The 22234-nt window shown below is 36.9% G+C and overlaps 1 protein-coding gene across 1 annotated transcript; it reads right to left on the minus strand.

Moving 5' to 3' along the window:
- Positions 1–718: 718 nt before the first annotated feature.
- Positions 719–17866, minus strand: LOC307127263 (phospholipid scramblase 1-like). Its single transcript, XM_079818392.1, has 10 exons — positions 17359–17866; positions 8850–8888; positions 8659–8742; positions 8492–8562; positions 8177–8219; positions 5866–6086; positions 5154–5315; positions 4170–4331; positions 3998–4049; positions 719–3899 (listed from the first exon to the last, which is right to left on the minus strand). Exons 2-9 carry the CDS (start codon positions 8863–8865, stop codon positions 4020–4022), a joined length of 789 nt encoding a protein of 262 aa, XP_079674518.1. The 5' UTR covers positions 8866–8888; positions 17359–17866; the 3' UTR covers positions 719–3899; positions 3998–4019.
- Between the last annotated feature and the right edge of the window lie 4368 nt (positions 17867–22234).

The raw sequence follows: 22234 nt of genomic DNA on the forward strand, positions 1-22234 counted from the left end.
AATATATTTTCGTCCGGTTAAATACTGATAATTGCTCACTCAAACTGTTCTGTCGATTTGTCCTACCTTGTCAGATTTTGCTACCTCCCATTAAAACAGGTAGCACGATTCGACAGCAAAAAATGCTGCCTATCAGATTGTGCTACCAGCATCATATTCATCTGATTTGAGGCTTTATTAATATCCATACCTACTCCTACCCTGAACCTACCCTTAAAACTATGTAAATATTTTAAATAGATAAATATTAAATATGGATGTAAAATGCTACCTATCAGATTGTGCTACCAGAATCATATTAATGTGATTTGCTTTATTAATATCCATTTATATCCATACCTACCCCTATCCCTACCCTTAAAATGTAAATATAAAAAATAAAAATAAAAAATGTTGATGTGGGCATGCGCAGTAAGCCTTGGTAGGACAATCTGACGGGTAGGATGAAATGTCAGGACACCGGTATTGGGAATCACGTCATCTATGTTCTCTAAAGCTGCATTTCTGTCAGTAATTCATCCAATCTTTATTTGCAGGTCCTCTGCCAGTCTTAAACCGCTCTCTTCTGGTGTCAGCAGCAGTTTTTTGTTTAGGCTTATTTTTATTTTTCTTCCACAGCACCTGTATTGAATAACTACTGTAATGCACACTCACAGATTAACTGTTTATTTTAGTTCAGTGTTAGTAATCTGTACTTAAAGGGGCTATATGCGTTTTTCTGAAATTTTAACTCGCGACTGACACCTGTGGCCAAAAAACAGAACTGCTCTCTTTTTCTGCTCGCTCTCGCAGTGGTGGTGACGTCACATCCGCAGACAGCGCGGGAAAAGACGACCCGCCAGAAAATAGGAAAAATAGGATACAGGCTTATAGGTGCACCCACTGTGAGCGGACAAGGTGTCAGTATGCTCATCAGGAGATGTTTGAGTCATAAATGGTAACATAAAAAGGCTATTGTTACGTTTATTTTGGGGAAAAAGTTGCATATAGCCCCTTTAATCTATGATTAACTATTCTAGATTAATATTCATATTGTTTATATCTCGTGGCTATTCTATTTCATGTTGATGGATGGGCCTCATTCACTTCCACTGTAAGTGCTTTACCGACTCATTTTTGTGGTTATCAAAATGGGCTGCAAGTGCTGTTGATTGAGCTTGACTTTTTATTAAACCCAGAATATTTCTTAAATTTACTTAGAATCAAGAAAGCATAGGTTACAGATGGTTACTAACCAATAATTATAACTTCTGTCAGTAACAGGACTATAATTTCAGAAGATGCAACTGTAATTTACCCACCTCGCTCTGTGAGCACTAGGATACAAATTGAAGATCCTAATGATCAGATCCAGCATATTAAACTACTGCACCAACTCAATGCTTTATTAATACGCTTCAAGGGACTAAATGCTTTTAGCGTACAGAGGATGGAGGCAGAGACAAGTGTCTATCGCCTATGAACAACAGTGGATTGTGGCTGTATGTGAACTGTGTGAACGGTGGCGAGTTGTGGGTAGAGCTCCATGAGGTGAGGCCTTTGGCTGCTGTCACAAACACATCAGAGCACAACATCAATCAAGCCCTTTCATTAGAGGCTGTCTAGGTCTCTCTGCGCTTCCATCAGCAGATGAGTCCTCCATTATTGATCAAACCAAATACATCCAGCAGCCCTGCTACCACTATTTCTCCCAGCTTGGAAGTTTACAGCCTTCTCCAGAGGAGCGAGATGGTTTCTTCGGCAAAGTTACAGAATTTACTTACATTGGTGTTATATACTGGACTAAAAAAAAAAAACATTTATTACAAAAGTGTACTAATCAGCTCAAATACCTTTGAATATACTGTTGAAACCAGAATTGACTTGCATTTCACGTGCATTAGTGCAAACACATATTTTGTTTGATATAAACTCACAAATACAAGAAATAAAGTAGCAATGTGAGATATAAACCTGCAAATACAAGAAACAGTCACTTCGCAAGATATAAAGTCACATTGTGAGAAATAAAGTCTCAATGTGAGAAATATTCACATTATATATATGAGGTTGCAAATACAATAAATAGTCACATCCCTAGATATAAAATGGCAATATCTGATAGTCTCAAATAGCTACAACAAATCACATTGTGAGATATAAAGTTACATTGCGGGATATCAACTCACAAATATGACAAATAAAGTGACATTGCAAGATATATTGTCACATTCTGACATATAAAGTTGCAAATATAAGAAATGATCACATGATGAGATATAGGCTAGTCACTTTGTGAAATATAAAGCAAAAAATATAAACAATTAAGTCACATTGTGAGATATAATGTTCAACATACAAGAAACAGTCCAGATATATTCATATTGGGAGATATAATATCACAAATACACGAAATAAAGTCGCATTGTGAGATATAAACTTACAAATACAAGAAATAAAGTATAAAATATATACATTATAAGATATAAAGTAGCTATGTGAGATATAAGAATATACAAATTCAAGAAACAGTCACACGTCACAAGATATTAAGTCGCAATGAGAGATAAAAAGTCATGTGAGACAAAGTCACAAATATGAGAAGCCTTTGTAGATATCAAATTATATCTGGTGGTTGGATGGCAGAGGTTAAAAATGTAAGAGGGATTTATGATGATGAGATTGAGAAACTTTTTACATTGTGATGTTTTATTTTATTTTTAAGAAACTTTATTTGGCACATGCACCAATGAATTGGAGGGGGGATTGAAGAAGTAAATATATGTTGTTCCATAGACTTTTTACATTAATTCAGTGTTTTTTTTTTCCAGACAGCTCTGTTTAGAAAGACAAAATGAGAAGCACCTGGTTCATTTGCCACAAGTGCAATGCATTGTGGGATACAGTGTGCTCTTACATTTTGGGACATTCTATGAATGCAGAAAATTAGCATAATCTGCACATATATACTGCACAAATATTACCATTAAAATGTAGTGTGCTATTATGATCATAGTACATTATTCTAAAACTAAAAGGTGAATTTCGAGGGGTCCTTCTAAATTTTTTTCTTTCTACTAAACAGAGTTGTCCTTTGTTGCAACTGTGAAAATAATTTATTTTCGTGAAAAGTCTATTTTCCAAGATAAAACTAATGACTTTTTTCAGGGATAATTTTGAATGTTTCCTTATGGAGTGTAATTGAGGTGTTGTTGCTGAGCAACATTACAACTTGAATAACAAGAAAGCAAAGGTAAAAAAAAAGTGATTGTGTTATTCATTATCTAATGCCTCCTTAACTTCCAAGAAGGCATAATGAGGAGTTGAAGAGCACTTTGGGAAAACGGCAGTAAGTGCTAAATGAAACAGTGGATGTTATTTAGAATAATGAGAATAATTACAGTTATATTTATGTTAACTGCTTTTTACAATCTGAAATGTTTGAATATAAAATGCACCACCAGTGATCAGTTATGGATAGACTAAAAAGTAGCCTGCAATTGTTACCTTAAATAGCTTGTTCTACCTAATTTAACCCATTAAAATACTTTTCTTGGTATACATTTATGTATTAAGGTTGATTTAGTGATGTTAAATACTATTGTTGACATTAATAAAATCAGTTCATTTAGATATTACCCCTTTTCACTGTGGAATGGATGAAATTGTATCTTTAAAAAAATAAGCAACGGCCAAAAAAAGAGAGAGCAAAATGAATCATTTTTGCTTTTACAAGTTTATGTATATTGTGTGAAAACATGCCTTAAAGTTTTGAAGGTATTTAATTGTTTAGCAAAACTTTCCATAGAGCAGGTACATGATGCTGAGAACATCTCAACATTATAGAAAAGGGAATTGCTGTCACCTAGTGGTGATCCACATTTGAATCCATGTTCAGAATAAGGAGTTATAAATTCAACCTGAAATATTAATTGAAAGACAATAGTTAGAACCATGTGACAAATCATGCAGTGGACATTTTTTTAAATACCCCCATATGCAATATAAATGTACTTACATGACACCCAGAAAATTATCGTTTATTTACTGTGTTCAAAGAACATGAAGTCCTACAAGAGAAGAATATCAGATTATTAACTATGCTGAAACAAAGAGCCTATAGAGGAAGACTAGAAAACTGGTCCAACAAGAAATATAATGACATGCGATAATGTCTTGTTTTTGCTTACTATGAGAAAACATGCTCCAAAAAGAGCAGCTTTAATCTTCACATCCAGGTCCATAGGAAAGGATATTCCAAAATTGTCTGCATCAGTGAAAGCTTCTCTCACCAGACCTGTCCACTGTTTAGCGATTTTGCCCACCTTTGTTGACTCATCCATTGACAAAACCTGTTTAGAAGCAAATAAATGAATATTTATGATAATGCAAAATTTTTTGTGGTACTGTGAAAGGATCTTTGTGTTTTTCTTTTTTTGGTCTTCCCATTTGAAAGAGGAAGTACGGGGTTACAAAATGGAGCAATATTTAAAGCAAGAACATGTTAAAGGGGTACTTCAGCGCTGGGAAGATGATTGTGTTTTTAAACTGGGTAATTTATGTAGTAGAAATGTGAAATAATTTTTGGTGCCTTCTAGACTGAGAAAAGACAGAAAATGTATTTTTGTCTCATGTAAATGAAAGACGACAACTCCCAGAATGCACTTGCTTTGCTGCCCAACGAGGCCACTTCCAAAGCCACGGCCACTGGTTACATCTCTTGCCCACTATGACACGGCCCCCACCGTCGTTTTGATTTTCATAGTAATAAAATAATTTTGTTCGGTTAGAGAATAGACACTACAATTAAAAACTGAATTCATTGGAATTCATTGAAAAGTTGTAACACTCACTTTGCTCCCACTGCTCCGTTATAAATGCCCGAGCCGAGCGGCCGTGCGCATTTACATTCTGTGAGTGAGAACCCTATGGTTGATAACATGCGGAACTAGCTCCTACTACTGGCTGTAGTCTCTAGCCTTTGGCCACATTTTTTTTCCAGAAATAAAATGCATAATTCTCTCATCTCATGGGGACATGAGAGGGGAAAGTACGATAATTTGTATATACTACCGGGTTTCTACTGATACAAAGCTTAATACTAATCGCTGAAGTAACCCTTTAAGTCAAATTATCAAACTATCAACAATATTTCTGTCTTATATGGTTCATACGTCAAAGTTCACATCGGTACAGCATCTGCAGGCACAGAATGGCCCCACAATCTTCAGAACTGCTTCTCTTTTCTCATTCTGAATGGTAAACTTGGGAATAAAAGGATGCCAATTCTGGATCACATATCCAATCGGGTTGCCTGGTGGAGACTGGATTTCAAGCTAAGAGGCAGACAAAAGACACATCAGCAGCGATTTGAGCAGTTTAGGCAACTATACTGAAAATATAGTAGATCTTTAATATTATACACAACTAATAGGTGGCATTTAAGCTGTTAATTCAACCACAAGCATGACAATTGATGGTGGCATTGCATGTAATAGTCAAGTTGATTTAAAAATATGACTGAGAACTTCCTCATTTTACTGTAAAACATGATTGCATATAAACCTTACAATAAATAAAACAAATAAAACTTACATCCTAACAAATATACATGAAAAAAGGTTGGCATAGGGTAATAATAATTAACAGAACATTTAAAAAGATAAATTAGGAACAAAATATACTAGCAAGACAGAAAACCTATTCAACCCCACCTAAAAAATTATTTATATTTATTAAACAGTAATTATATTTCACAATATTGCTGTTTATACTATATTTTAGCCTATTATCATGTTGGTGAAAGAGCACTAAGCCCTGACATTCAAATCCAAGGCTTTGAAACCCGACTAAACTAATTATTTAATGAACAGAAATATGTTTTACCTCTTGCAGGCAACAGGGGAAGCAGCAGCTTCCACACTTCAAAGGGCGTGTGAGCGTCATCACTTCCTGTCCCAAGTTATCCTGAACATGGAGGACGAATGAGCGCAATGGTCCACAGAACTGTCTGTTACAGCAGTCGTTTTCCTCAGCCACATAAAACACCTGTTGCCCCAGACTGTTCTTCACCATGTACTTATTATTGGTCTCCCAGCCCAATATAACTGCGATATGAAACAATAACACAATAAAAACAAAATTATAAATAAAGACCTGTATATTTGTCAAGTTGCATGCACTCACTGCAATAAGCCCCACCTTAAAAAGATTTCTACGCAATCCTACTTAAGCAACTGTTGCCATATGATTAGACTGTTTTCAAATATAATTACTACACTGCGCAAGTGCACTTGGGGCATGTCCAAATTCACTTTTGCTAGTTTAATGGTGGGAAAAATGGTCGGTACGCCCAGCGCATGGTCTAAAAGGGTTGTACCTATTCTCTTAATGAGTAATGGGTGTTTTTTGGGCATAATGTGCAATAAACCAATCAGAGTCTCATCTCCCATTCCCTTTAAAAGCCAGTTGCGCTCGCGCCATGGCGGATTCACTATTTACATGGCGGAATTTGCAAGCGAAAAAACTGAACGCTTCTCTTGTGGGGAAACGGATCTGCTTGTGCGCAAGGTTAAAATGCGCGAGCAGAACATCTACACGACAAGCCGGATTCCACCAAAGCTTCCTAAGCATATGACATGCAGGCATTTTTATATTTATGTACACAATAATAATCTTTTAAATTTGAATCCTTTATGAAGCCATATTTAACACTAGAACTGCCATGGGGTAAAATTTACCCATGGCTGTTTTTCAAATGTACATAAAATATCCAAGGCTCCCAGTCATTGACTTTTACTAAAATTGTGTTATTTACAATCTCCTGTTGTTAAAAAATGTTTAGATAAAACCAGATATAAAAAAAAACGGGGCATTTATACCTAGAAGCGCCAGCGGGTCAAATTTACCCCAATACCATTCCTTTCTTTTCGCGCTGTATTTGAGCAATGTGTCGGCTTACTGTAGACAGTCACACACACAATCAAATGAAGATGTTTTAGCCTATTTATAAATGTTCAAACTTTGTATTAATTATAATTTTTTGTTGTGCAATTTTTAGAGTGTATTTTTTGCTACTGTGTTGCTATTTATTCAAGTCTGCCCGTTTCCTGAACAAAAAAAAAATATTTCCGATCCATGATGTAATGAATAAAACAATTTTCATGATTACCCCAAGTTTATTGGTGTTGTTCTCTTATTGAAATTATAAGTGATATAACTAAACAAATTAATAATTAATTAGGTGAAAATATGTGCTTGAATTTGTCGTTGTTTCATATATCCTATGCAGTGCTGTGAAATATTATTGCTCTTTAATGTCTATTTATGGTATTTTAAATAACATGGGTTATCTTAATATGTGATTAATGACATTTTATTATAATATTACACCACACAAATATGTATTTATTTCCTTCTAATTCTCGTTGTCATTGCAGGCTGATTTAGCCTATATTCACAAAAAAAATGTTTTATTGTAGCCTGCTTAAAATAGCATAAAACAACAGGACAAAAACATAGTTGATGACTAAAAATAATAATTTCATGACTCTATACATTACTTTGTGAAGACGGTGGCATAAAACAGTGACATATTACGTTTTTTGGCCGTATCAAAACAGTTAATCATCTGCATGGGTCAATTTTACCCGCTGGCGGTTTTAGGTATACAGCGACCCCTGGCAGTTCTAGTGTTAAACATGTTTGTGTGCGGCTGCGCAAGTGTAATAAGCAGAGTGTATGTGCGTTGTGCACCCGCCTATAGGCACATTACTAACGCACTCTTTAAATTACAAAATATTGCGCTATTGACTTTAGAACAGGTTTTTGATGGTCAATGGCACAGTCGTTTTCAGTTGCCTCAAAATAGCAACGCACCAACAATGTGCCTGAGCACACCTCGTTTTCAGACCAAGCACACCCATGGGCGCAAAAGTGGGAGCAAATGCATTTGCTATTTAAATGTGGTGCAGGACGTGAAAATGATACTGTTCTATGAAAACATAAATTTTCCTGAAAATAACATTGTTCATGAAAATTTCCAATTCATTCCTATGGGGTGTTGTGTAAAGCTTATATGATCAAACAAAAGTAACCAACATGACTGGGCTTATAAAAAAACGTGATATGCCTTAAATTTAAACCCATTCAAGTAATACAAGTAATACAAAAAAATAAATAAATAAATAAAAATTACCTTCAGCTAGCTCAACTTTCTGCTGGACAAGAAGTTGATCAATCTGTTTTGTAAAAAGGGAATAAATGATTGAATGATTGAAAATTATGACTTTGGATGGCATGGATGGCAGTGTTTCGAAAGTATTTCTCTAGTAATACACGTTTTTTTCAAGAACTACGGCATTTACATAATCCTCATAATCCTTTCAAAGCCACAAAACTAAAGCAAGCTTAGTCACCACTTCCTGAGAAGATACCATCTCATGCAAAACAAAACAAAAAATCCTTCAGTGGCATCATACAGAGCTGTTCATACGCAGCAGTGAAGCCCTACCTGGGTCAGGTACTCCAGTCCTGGTGGACAGCCATCGGGTCTCTGTGGAACCGGCATCATGGACCCCTCACCTTGCGAAAGGAAAAACATTAGCCTACATGTTAAACATAAGGATCTGAAAAAGCAAGATACTTTTGAGATACCAAAATTTCCTTAGATTCTCTTACCGTGGCCTGGTGTGGCTGGTCCCTGGTTATATGGAGGGGTGGAGTAAATTGCATTTTTCTGTGGTTGGAAGTCAATGGGGTAACCTGGATTTAAAGAGTATCAAAGAACAGGGTATTTCTTTGAGTTAACAGCAATTTAACACAATGCTGTCAGGATCAGGTTGCTGATGGTAAGGTTTTGACACACTCACCATTATTTGTTGCCATGGTGGACAGCTGAAAATTACTCTCTGAAAACATGCAAACCAGAAAAGCAAGTTAAGCAAATATATTCCAGGATATCTTTTTTTTTTTCCATGCAGAATGCAAACCAGGGCTGAATCCGAAATCGCCCCCTACACCCTCATTCACTATTCTCTACGTTAGTCCACTAATATAGTTGAAGGAGTGAATGAAAACGAGTGAGTGAATTCGGATAGCCGTTGTGTGTACATCGGCTGTACACTTGTTATTGCGGTGCATTGTGGGATAGAATGAGTGCACTCAATAACGTCCACTATGGTTTCGGACACCACTACAAATGGCTGTCCCCTTAAATAGTGCCCTATTTGAGGGTATAGGGGGTGATTTTGGATTCAGGCCATGTCATAGTGTAACATACTAGCCTGGATGCCAGCCGAACTTAGCCCCGCCCACAACATTTTTCCTCGGGCAGTTCGGTCTGGACTTGATCGGTAGAGAAGTAATTATGCCTGAACAGAAACTGTTCGGACCAATGAAATTGTCAGGGCGGGCTTTAGACGATGATGGACAGATGATCAACACTAACGTAATCATCTACATCATCAAAGGCGCTTGGGTTGAGTTTGTTCTAATCCTAAACGGAGAACTTGTTCGTATTGTTCTAATCCTAAACGGAGAACTTGTTCGTATATGCATTCACCTTTACTATTTCTCTCAGAAATGATCGTGTTGGTAAGTAAACACTGTGTATCCTTTTTTACAACATCTGCAAAGATCGTTTACACTCATATTTTTCTTCTAACGTTAGGCTACTTATTTCAGCGTGCGTGCAGGTACAGGGTTGCCAAGTTTTTACTACAAAACCCGCCCAATTGCTAACGTTCCTCAAAACTAGCCAAAAACAAGCCCAATAGCTTTCCAGTTGGGGTTCTCCGGGAAAAAAAGGCATTTGGGGGGTAAAATATGTGTTATTTTGGCAGGGCTGGCAGCTAAAAATCGCATTCCTGGGTCTGTATGTCACATAATTGGGGTCGCTTCAACCCGCGGACATGGCAACACAGTGCAGTTGAGTTCTGTTGACATTTGATAACTAACGTTATGCGTCGCTCCGTTGCTCTGATTGGTTGTAGGTCTATCCAATTGAGGTCTTTCCTGGTTCAGTTGAAACACGCCCCATAATCACAGCCCAACGGAGCAATATCAGACTCATATTCTGACTAGAATTGAGTATGACGACGTCAGGCTAGTAACATACTGCTCTGAGACAGATGGCAAAGGATCCAAACGCAGCTTTATTAAAAGGGCAATCCACAACCGTAGTCAAGAAACTGGCAAAAGGTCATACACATGCAAGCAGTCCAAACAGGCAATCAAGACAGGCAAAAGGGTAATCCACAGAACAGGCAAGTAATCCAAAACCAAGACAAGAAACCAGGGAAACCGCTCAGAAATACAACAAACAAGACTTCGCAATGAATGACAGAGTGAACATGGTTTATATAGGCTGAGGTAATGAGGTAAATGAGACACAGGTGTAAACAATGAGTGCTGATGAGTCCGGGCAAAGGATTATGGGTAATGTAGTCTATGATAGAATGACAGTCCGGGTTGGAGTGCCCTCTGCTGGTAATCACGGGCACTCACACTGGTGAATTGTGACACATAGCTGGGTTTCAAATGTAAGGCCGCTGAATTCGTTCCAATGAAGGTAACGATCGCAGTTCGAAGGTCACTGCGCGTTCGGTCTTTTCAGCTGGGCAGAAGGGATTATTTCCACTTCATCTTGTATTAATATATGACCCCATTTATCATAATCTCGAATTTAGGTTACAATGCCAATTGGTTGTTTGGTCATTTATATTTAATAGTTAACCACACATTTAATTATTCTGTTTAACCCTTTGTTGAAATTATATCCGTTCATAAACTACTAGAGATAATTAATAATTACAGAGTAAGTCAGAATAGATCAAAATGTAACAATTTATTAACAGTCAGGTAAATGTATAATGCCAATTACATAATTAATTCAAAGATAATCCATACATAACATCTAATACTCTGAAGTAGCCTAAAGAGTGGGAAATGCATACCTAACTGCTGAATATTACATAACGCAGAGCATCTAATAGACATTCCACGTTACGGGCCGAACTCAATACAGTATCTAGCCCTAAACCTTTTGTCGCACTTCCTTATATTGCTCAGACCAAGACAGAAATCTTTTTCAAATGGAAACACATGTTAACAATGGTAATTTACATTTAATCACTATCCATATGACCTGTATTGACGAGACCAAATAGCTCCAAAAGCCACACCCACCGTAATAAGCAAAATATCTCTAAACTCTAAAAACTCTTATTATTTTCTTGTTTACTTCTGTGGTGATGAGATCTTTGTACCAGTCGCACTGAGACATTTCAAACGATATAAAACACATATAATACTGTATAGTGAGAATTGACATTTAAATCAAATAGATTGTGGTTGTATTTCAGGTGATCTCAGCAGGAGAGGGAGTAGGAGTTTGGGGGAAGTTTCATGTGAAAGGAAATGGACGTGGATTAAAGCCATTCTCAAATGACTCAGTGTGATGTTGTCTCAGATGAGAGTGATAACTGTATCATGTACTCAGATATCCTTGTTTCTCAGTCAGACAATTTGGAATAGCAAGCCTTTTCCAGTCTTTCAGTAAATAAGAGGTGATCAGATCTAGATGCAGCAGCTTAAAGGGATATTTCACCCAAAAATAAAAATTTGCCCATGATTTACTTAAAAAGTGCCCTGGCTAATCCACACTTTATAATGGAAGTAAATGGCTGTTTCTGTTTTGAAGTCCATAAAAGTGCATCTATCCATTATAAAAGTTTTCTACACGGCTCCGGAGGGTTAATAAAGGCCTTCTGAAGCGAAATGATGCGTTTGTGTAAGAAAAATATCCATATTTAAAACGTTATAAACTGCCTCGCTTCGATTCAGAAGGCCTTTATTAACCCCCCCGGAGTCCCTTTTATGTCATTCAAAACAGACACAGCCATTCACTGCCATTATAAAGCTTGGAAGAGCCAGGACATTTTTTAATATAACTCTGATTGTATTCGTCTGAAAGAAGAATGTCATATACACCTATGGCTTGAGGGAGAGTAAATCATGGACTAATTTTCATTTTTGGGTGAACTATCCCTTTAACTTTAACAACCTAGCTTAAACAACTAAACTGAACTAGACACTGAGCTTAAATGCACATACACACAGAGGGAGAACCTAACTAGATAATTGACAAGACACACCTGAACAGAACAAACTCAATCAGTAACCATAGAAACAGAATCCGAAATCGCCCCCTAAAACCTCATTCACTAATCCCTACGTTAGTCCACTAATATAGTTCACTTGAAGGAGTGAATGAAAAGGAGTGTGTGAAGTTGGACAGCCGTTGAGTGTACATTGGCTGTACACTCGTTATTAGGGTAGAGTGGGGGAAAACGCCCCCCTTAAGGACTGTGTGACTTTTTCTGTGAAACAAAAGGTAAATGTGTCTAGAATAATTATCCTAGTTTTCAGTGACAATGACATAAATTATAAGTATGAAAAATGTACATGGGCAAACACGAATGGAACACAATGAAAACTAATCTAAAACTCTGTTTTTAATATTATAGCCTACTTCATAAATCATCCAGTCTTTCGACAAAGAAGGTTGCTATAAAAAAAAAAGCAACAAAAAAAACGTAGCTATTGTCAGTAATTTGAGAATACTATTGTGACACTGACATGTCAACTCCAAATTTGCTTCGTAAAATGTAAATGCTGAACTAATTCAGTGTGCATGGCTGTACTAACAAGAAAAACAAATAAAAAACAGATAAAGCTACAAGACGGCAGAAAACTGACGGTTGTCTAAATCTAACCCCTGTCATTGATGCCAAACAGCTCATCATATAGGCTAACTGGATTTTAGGCTTTTGACAAATGTTTGTTTAACGTGGCACTGCGGTAAATTAACGTTTGACATATATATCCCAAACATGAACAAACGTCAGCTCAGCCATCAGATTTAAATAAATAAATTAACTGTTGTATAATATGGTTTATTTCTTAGGTGTGCTCCTCAATAGTCCAGTCTTTCAGATAATTCCTCAAGACTCAAAGATCTGTGTCACAGTCCAAAACAAACAGGTAAACTAGCAGAAATATTTTATGCATCTCAGAACAGTGCCAGATTACACCTAAATAATATACAGCTAGTGTCATTTTAAAGGTCCCATGGCATGGCATTTTTCTATTATTTTATAATGATATTCCTGAGGTGTACTGATATTGTTAGTATGATTTTTACATCATAAAATGTCATAATTTAGAAATAAAAGGCATTTTTTCTATACTGCTGTTTGCCCTGTGGCTGAATGCCCTGTTTCAAGAGGCGTGTCTGCTGTGAGACTTCAGTAAAAACACCCACTGTTGTGATTGGCTGACATCTTTGCATTTGAAATGAGCAGAGGGGGCGTGGTTTAACGAGGTCTACAACGCACGAGCTGCTGCCAGAGAGACGGATGGACCTGAGTTCACTTCACATCAGTTCTCAGCATGTCTCAGTTCAGTGAACTGTTGTAGTTACTAGAATATACTTCAGGTAATTAGTTTATTTCTAGTCGGAGGGGCTGGCACTCATGTCAGAAAGTTAGTAACTTTAGTAAATTATGGATCAGCGCTGACTCGAGACGCGAACCGTTTAGAGCGATTCAGTCCAATTTGGTGAACTGGTTCGCTTCACTAAAAAGAACCGATTCAAAAGAATGATTTCGTTCGCAAACCGGACATCATGGAGACGGAGCGATTGCTAACATAAGTTAGCAATAAGTTATTTATAGTAACTACTGAGTTGTAAGAGCGCTGTCTGTCAGCAAGAGTTTATTGTGTTTGTATCTGAGAGTTCTGAATAAACACGAGTCCCAGTCACGCCGAGTCCGTCTTCATCATTATTCTACCAACTTTGTAACACATGCAATGTACCATAACAGTTAGTAAGTGTTGATTATAGCATTATTTTTAGATATGTTCCAATCATATGAAAAGCGTCAGTGACGCGCATTGAGTACACAGCGCAAACAAAGACACAACAGCAGTAATCGAATGTAATCCAGTTTATTGTGGGGATAGCTGGCTAGCCTAGCCGGATACCCTCACGCTTACCCCCCTTCTGCTTAATCTCGTGCCGCGTTTGGTGCCTCCGCTGTGGGCCAGATGCAGTACTGGGGGTCGGGGATGTTGAAGGCCGACCGGTCAGTGCAGCCTGAGCCTCGGCGTGCGTGAGGTTTATCTCTAAAGAGATGTGAGTCTGCCGATGTTGAGCAGAAACTCATGACTGTATGCACATTGTAGAACAGATAGACGCGACGAGGACGTACAAAAACACTGACTCACAAGATAGAAAACACGAAAACACCGTTCTGTCGGGAGAGAGAGAAGCCGCAGTGTGTGCACGAATAATAAATAATTAGCTACACATAAGAAATCACTGATCACAGATCAAAAGGAACTGAAAAAAAGACTTCTGTTTTCATTTGTACATCCAAACACTGAGAAACTGCCAGCATTCACTCGTTCACAAGCCATGATCTCTCGAGCGAAAGGGAGGAAAGGGAGGTAACCGTTCCTGTGTGGACGTCATAACAAGAGACTTCAGGATTGGCTAGTCTGGCCTGTCATTTTCTCAAAGGCAGAGAAAGACAGCCAGAACTCGGTTTTACACCGATCAACATTTCTATCCACTTGGGGACAATATTCAGGCTAGTGGAACTCATATTAATGTTGAAATACCTCATAAAATAAAAATTTCATGCCATGGGACCTTTAAATATTATATGATCATACTTTTAACTTATAATTAAAAATTACATTTTGTCTTTGCGGTAACTTCACCTCTCTGTGCAAGAATGTGCATAAAATTCATGGCAGGTTGTTACACTGTTGTGTAGTTTTAAATTTAGTATTCATTTTGAATGTTTGTGTTGTATGTACACATTTTATGTATGTTTACTCTATGTAAATTGTTTGTGTAGGTTTTTAATATAGGTTTTGAATGTATTTATGTGCTGTGTTTGAATTCAACATTTATGTATATTTACATTAATTGCTAGACTCCCCAATATTTAGTTTGACATTTAAAATATATAATATATTTTAAAACATACAGGGAGTGCAGAATTATTAGGCACGTTGATTTTCTGATCATTTTTTTTTTCAAGGCACATTTGACCAATTCCAAACCACAGTAATCCTAATAACTACTATTGATTTAGTATTTAATAATGTATAAGTGATATATAATTGTTCATGAAGGCTGGAAATGAAAATCACCTTATATTCAGGTGTGCAGAATTATTAGGCATGTTTTCTTTTACAGATAAATTGAGCCAAAAAAGAGATTTAACTCAGACTGAAAAGTCAAAAAGTATTAAATGCCCATGAGAAGGATGCAATACTAATGCAATACTAGACATTGCAGTTAAGGCATGACCATTGGACAGTGAAATGCTCGTTGGGTCAGCAGGGTCAGACAAAAACATGTGGTGAAGAAAAGACACCTGTTAACTGCAAAAGAATTAAGAATTAAGGTGAAGAATTAAGGGTGAAACCATCAGGAACCCTTTAGTCTCCAGCGCCACCATTTTCCAGAGCTGCAACCTACCTGGAGTCTCCAGAAGTGCAAGGTGTCAGGATCTCAGAGACTTCAGTTAGGTAAAGAATCCTAAAAAATGACCCCCACTAAATAAGAATCATAAGCTGAAGTGTTGTAAAATACATGAAGAAGGTTTTTTTATAGGCTTTATGGACAGATAGGTTGAGAATGACTCTTGAAGGACCAGCACCACATCCTCTAGTACCACTGTTTGAAGAATTCATCTTCCAGAATCTGGCAGTACGTTTTGGGAGTTCATTTTAGTCCATCCTGAAGTCCGTTTTGCAGAGATGGACTAAAAATAAACTCCCAAAACGTACTGCCAGATTCTGGAAGATGAATTCTTCAAAAAGTGGTACTAGAGGATGTGGTGCTGGTCCTTCAAGAGTCATTCTCAACCTATCTGTCCATAAAGCCTATAAAAAAACCTTCTTCATGTATTTTACAACACTTCAGCTTATGATTCTTATTTAGTGGGGGTCATTTTTTAGGATTCTTTACCTAACTGAAGTCTCTGAGATCCTGACACCTTGCACTTCTGGAGACTCCAGGTAGGTTGCAGCTCTGGAAAATGGTGGCGCTGGAGACTAAAGGGTTCCTGATGGTTTCACCCTTAATTCTTCACCTTAATTCTTAATTCTTTTGCAGTTAACAGGTGTCTTTTCTTCACCACCTGTTTTTGTCTGACCCTGCTGACCCAACGAGCATTTCACTGTCCAATGGTCATGCCTTAACTGCAATGTCTAGTATTGCATTAGTATTGCATCCTTCTCATGGGCATTTAATACTTTTTGACTTTTCAGTCTGAGTTAAATCTCTTTTTTGGCTCAATTTATCTGTAAAAGAAAACATGCCTAATAATTCTGCACACCTGAATATAAGGTGATTTTCATTTCCAGCCTCCATGAACAATTATATATCACTTATACATTATTAAATACTAAATCAATAGTAGTTATTAGGATTACTGTGGTTTGGAATTGGTCAAATGTGCCTGGAAAAAAAATATGATCAGAAAATCAACGTGCCTAATAATTCTGCACTCCCTGTATGTATTGTTTTATACAAATAAACAATCTGTATTTGAAAATGTGTATTTTATTTATTAAAATAATGACATCAATAAAAATAAAAAGTTAACTGTACTGTTGGGTTACTTTTAACCCAACTGTTTTTTAACCCAATGCATTGGGTTAAAATAACCCACAGTTGGGAAGGTTCTATACCAAATGTTAACCCAATATTTTTACGTGAGCACCGACCAAGTCTATACCACTTTTAAAATTGTACTAATAAATAACTGGATTGCTAAAAGAGCCACATCTACAATCCTTTAAAAAAAACATTTAATTCATATTTGTAAGCATTCTCATTATGTGATTAATAAAAACTGTTATTGATAATTTATGTGGTAAGTTACTACATTAATTAACATTAACCAATAATGAACAATAATACGTCATCTTCAGTTATTAATCTCAACATTTAATACATTTTTAAGATCGAAATTGTATCTGTTTAGCATAGTTAAAGCACTGTGAACCAACATGAACATTTTAATAATATTATATTATTAATATTATATAATATAATATTTTAAAATATTAATAAAAATAAATAAATAAAGTGCTACCTGATATTATAATTTCTAGTCAGTGCTACGTTCTACTAGGCCTTCTGTATTTTGACTGAATATAGTGTTAGTGAAGGATTTCTACCTGATTTAACTCAAATATGCTACATTTGTTAGTGTGTAACCTTGTCCGGTTAGCCTAACTGACGACACGTTAGTGTATCCTGCTGCTTGAATTAGCCTACATATGAAAACTCACCTGTTGTTCAAATACTGAAGATGTCGATGCCGTTGATTTCGTGTTTTATTCCTTTAACTTTTCCGAGAACTCACTCTAAGAGAGGTAGGTTAAAAAAAATAATAATGGACGACAATCCCACAGACAAAGTTTTCCCTTTGCTCTTTATCTTCCTCGCACACTGTAGCCTACATGAGTTTCCTTCCCGGGAAACAGTCGCGAACACACCCCTTACAAAAAAACGAAACCGACTGACACACACACATACCATCACATTGTGACTATTTTACTGTGGGGAAAAAAACCGCTTGACTTTTCTCAAATCCTGATAGGTAACGTCAAGTTAGTCTGGTTCACGGAAGTGTCTCCACGGATAGACAGTTATCTATAGAAATGATCAACACGCCACGCCACCTTCACGATTTCGAACTGAAATTTTTTTCCAGGTATTTTTTAAAGCGTCTGCTTCTGCTTTTTCACATACGTTTTCAAATTGTTGGCAGATCTAAGTTTCACGTTTCACTTCCTTAGAAAACAATTTATATCTTTCGTAGTGGTCGACGTGCAATCTCAGTCCATCCATTGGCTACTTTGCAGGAAACCCCTTATTAAAATAGAATAGTGCAACTTCAAATAAAAGGAAAAAAAATGTATATCGTAAAAAGACATAATGTTTTGCCCTTCGCTTTATTTCTTGTATTCACATTAACGCTTTAAAATATTTGTAAAAACATAAGGTAACACTTAAGAATACTGTCCAATCATTAATAAATAACTATAGGCCTACATAAATGAGTAATGCACGATTAACATTCTAGTAGGCTAACTACTATTAACTAACTACAAACTGATTAATGAATTAGCAATAGTGCTAGTAGTTTTCATATCTGCCAGAGACCATGGGACTACTAAAACTATTAATTATGGGTTTGCAATTAATAATGCATAATTAATTCTAAAGTAAAGGTTATGGTAACCCACTAATGACTCAAGTATTACCAAATCCCACAGAAGGAATTACTAATTATATGGATGGCTATTCTAAAGCAGGGGCGTAGCCAGAACATTTTTTCAGGGGTGGCCAGGTAAGACCCAGTGATTTTATTGGGGTGGCCAAAAAAATTACTATTGACTATGACATGCTAGCTGTACCAAAGCAAATTCTACAGAAAATATAGATCACAAACAAACAAAAATAATTAAAAATTATCAATTTATTTAAAATGTCATACAAAATAAGTCAAATATGTACTGTATGTTGATAATTTTAGGGAAAAAGACAAAAATCTTAAAGTCAGAAAAAAAATCCTAAACAAAATGAACAAGTCGTTCACACATGAACAAAATTCTCAAACTTTTTATGCTTACTGCTTTGTCCATCGCTAACCAAAATGTTGTCTTAAGAAAACAGATAAAGTATCATTACAAAAAGAGAAAAGTTACAAAATTGAAACAACATAGAAGTTTGTACAAAAGAAACTATAGCCTTTTTCTATGAACAAATGCTAAATTAATTATTAAATAAAGTAAATTAATTAATTAAACTATTAATTAAATCCAATGTCTCCTTGTAAAGAAAAAAACTATATGTTAGTATTAAATCTCTAGATACTGACAGGCAACACTTTAATAGAGAGTATGCGCATATGGGTATTCGCTTTGGTGAAAATGAAGCCAATCACAGTTACAGACATGTTTGCTGATTTCTAAAATGCAATGGCCAATCACAGGTTTTGAAGTTAGAATCCACTCACCACCTGAGTTTTTGTCCAGCGACGAGGTCTGTACATGCACTAATAGACCTAATAGACCTTATTCACAGCAGCGCCTTCTTTATGAAAGAAATTAGTATGAAAGTGAGGCTGTGGGGATAGACATACATCAGTGAGTTGTACTGTTATTTAATGTATTTTGGATTGTTCTGCTTATGAAACACTGCAAAAATATCTTTCAAAGATGTTTCAGTAGACAAAAAAGCTGTGGAAAATGATAAGTGATTTAGGAGCTTTATACAGCCTTTTACAACGGATGCCATTGAAATGGTAAGTCTTACCCTCATAGCCTCACTTTCAAACCTGGAAATTTTCCATTTTGCAGATGTTCAAACCTGTCATGGCGCTGCTCTGAATAAGGTCTATACTTCAAGTGTAGACATGTAAGAAATTGATTGATTAATATAACAGAACTTGAGATCACGTTCATTGAATGACTGACAGCTTTTAGTGATTATAAAGGGAATGCTCTTTGCACACTATCTAGGCGATATAACAAAATAATAGGCCTATGATATATTCAGAATTTGAATAATACTTTTATTTTCCATTCATGACAATATTTATGTATCGAAATCAGGCTCGTCAGGAAAACATGATTCCTGGCTGCATGTCAATATCCATGGATCGCTGGATCTTTGTTAAAGGGTTAGTTCACCCAAAAATGAAAATTCTGTCATTAATTACTCACCCTCATGTCATTGGACACCCGTAAGACCTCCGTTCATATTCGGAACACAAATGAAGATATTTTAGTTGAAAGCTGATGGCTGAGAAAGGCTTCAGACAGGCCTCCATTGGCATTCAGTACATTGACACTTCCAAGATCCATGAAAGGCACTTAAAACGTCGTTACAAAGTCTAAAGGCCAATTTATACTTCTGCGTCGAGTGCACGCAGAGGGTACGGCGTACCCTACGCATAGACGCGTTGGATACGCCGTACCCTACGCCGTAGCCTGACGCGCACCTCTCCAAAAATGTAACAACGCGTCAATTCTACGCGGACCGCAAGCGCTGTGATTGGTCTGCCAGAACCCCTCCCTCAGGTCAATCAATAAATAAAAAATCTGCGATAGGAGTGTGTGTGTGTGTGTGTGTCAAGAAATGGGATGATAGTTCCTTACGACTGCTATAACACAATATTTTGCAGTCCAGCGATTCTTTATGGTAGTAAATAAATACATAGATCCGCTGAGTATAGTTTATTTATTTTCTCATTAAAACCAAAGATGTTAATCAGTAATTGTATACCATGAACAGGGACACATTAGGGTATATTTCGTGAATGAAGTCTCCGAAACAGCAATCGATTGCTCGAGCCACCGCTACTGAAAACAGCGGCCACGAGCTCTGCATGATTTCACAAACACATTCCAGCGCCAGATCGCCTTATTTAACTTTACTAATCAACTAGAGATGCTTAATTTGTATTAGATACAACAACTCAAGCTGCAAGAAAAGACGCTCTCTCACTGCTGCTGATACTCCGACATGAATGCACACAGCAACAAACTGCTTCTTCTTCGGCTGTAGTCTTGATTACACCAACATGCCCGAGGACACTGCCTACTAGCTCCTGCATGTGGAATTGCACATTGACGCAGACAACAGCGCAGAAGTATAAATGCTCACGACGGCGTCGGCTACGCGCGTAGCGTACTCTCGACGCAGAAGTATAAATGGGCCTTAAAGGCTCGAGCAATCGATTGCTGTTGCGGAGACTTCATTCACGAAATATACCCTAATGTTTCCCTGTTCATGGTATACAATTACTGATTAACATCTTTGGTTTTAATGAGAAAATAAATAAACTATACTCAGCGGATCTATGTATTTATTTACTACCATAAAGAATCGCTGGACTGCAAAATATTGTGTTATAGCAGACGTAAGGAACTATCATCCCATTTCTTGACACACACACACACACACACACACTCCTATCGCAGATTTTTTATTTATTTATTGACCTGAGGGAAGGGTTCTGGCAGACCAATCACAGCGGTTGCGGTCCGCTTAGAATTGACGCGTTGTTACATTTTTGGAGAGGTGCGCGTCAGGCTACGGCGTAGGGTACGGCGTAGCAGAAGTATAAATTGGCCTTAACTCACCACAGTGGCTCTACAATAATTTTATGATGCGACGACAATAGTTTTTGTGCGCAAAAAAAAATCAAAATAACACCTTTATCCAACTTGTTCTCGACTTCCGTGTATGCCTCCACGACGCATGCACGAGAATATGACGCAGATCCGGCGTTCGGACATATGACCCAGAAGCGATTTGTTTACGAGCAGAGGAAGACGCGCGTGTCTAAGCTGTTGGATTCTACATTGATCGTGCTTTAGGTCTCTGCGTAGTGCTCAAAATGGGGCTTAAGTGTGTATTTCATGGATTCCCGAACGCCGGCGCTACGTCATATTCTCGCGCATGCGTCGTGGAGGCACACACGGAAGTCGAGAACAAGTTGAATAAAGGTGTTATTTTGATTTTTTTTTGCGCACAAAAACTATTGTCGTCGCATCGTAAAATTATTGTAGAGCCACTGTGGTGAGAGACTTTGTAACAACGTTTTAAGTGCCTTTCATGGAGGACACCCATGGCCACCCCTTAGCTACGCCCCTGTTCTAAAGTGAAAAACATGATAGCACCCTAGTAATGACTGAAGTCGTTGTAAGCTTTTGAGGTTTTTGCACGTTTTTGTAAAGTTTTGGATTCCTTCCGGTGGATTTGGTAATTCTTGAGTCATTAGTGGGTCACCATGATCTTCACTTAAAAATAATGATCTAAATAATTAGTAATTCCAGGCTAACTAATAATAATTAGTAATTCCAGGCTAACTAATAATAATTAGTAATTCCAGGCTAACTAATAATAATTAGTAATTCCAGGCTAACTAAATTAGCAGGCTAACACTAGTTACAGTATAACACTAGTCATTATATCCAAAACCTTACAAAAACCTCAAAAGCTTGCAATGTCTTCAGTCAATATTAAGGAGTTATCATGCTTTTCACTTAAAGGAACACTCCACTTTTTTGAAAATAGGCTCATTTTACAAGTCCCCTAGAGTTAAATAGTTGAGTTTTACCGTTTTTGAATCCATTCAGCCGATCTTTGTAT

Source organism: Gobio gobio (genome assembly GCF_949357685.1).
Source record: "Gobio gobio genome assembly, chromosome: 6".
NCBI classification, from domain to species: Eukaryota; Metazoa; Chordata; class Actinopteri; order Cypriniformes; family Gobionidae; genus Gobio; species Gobio gobio.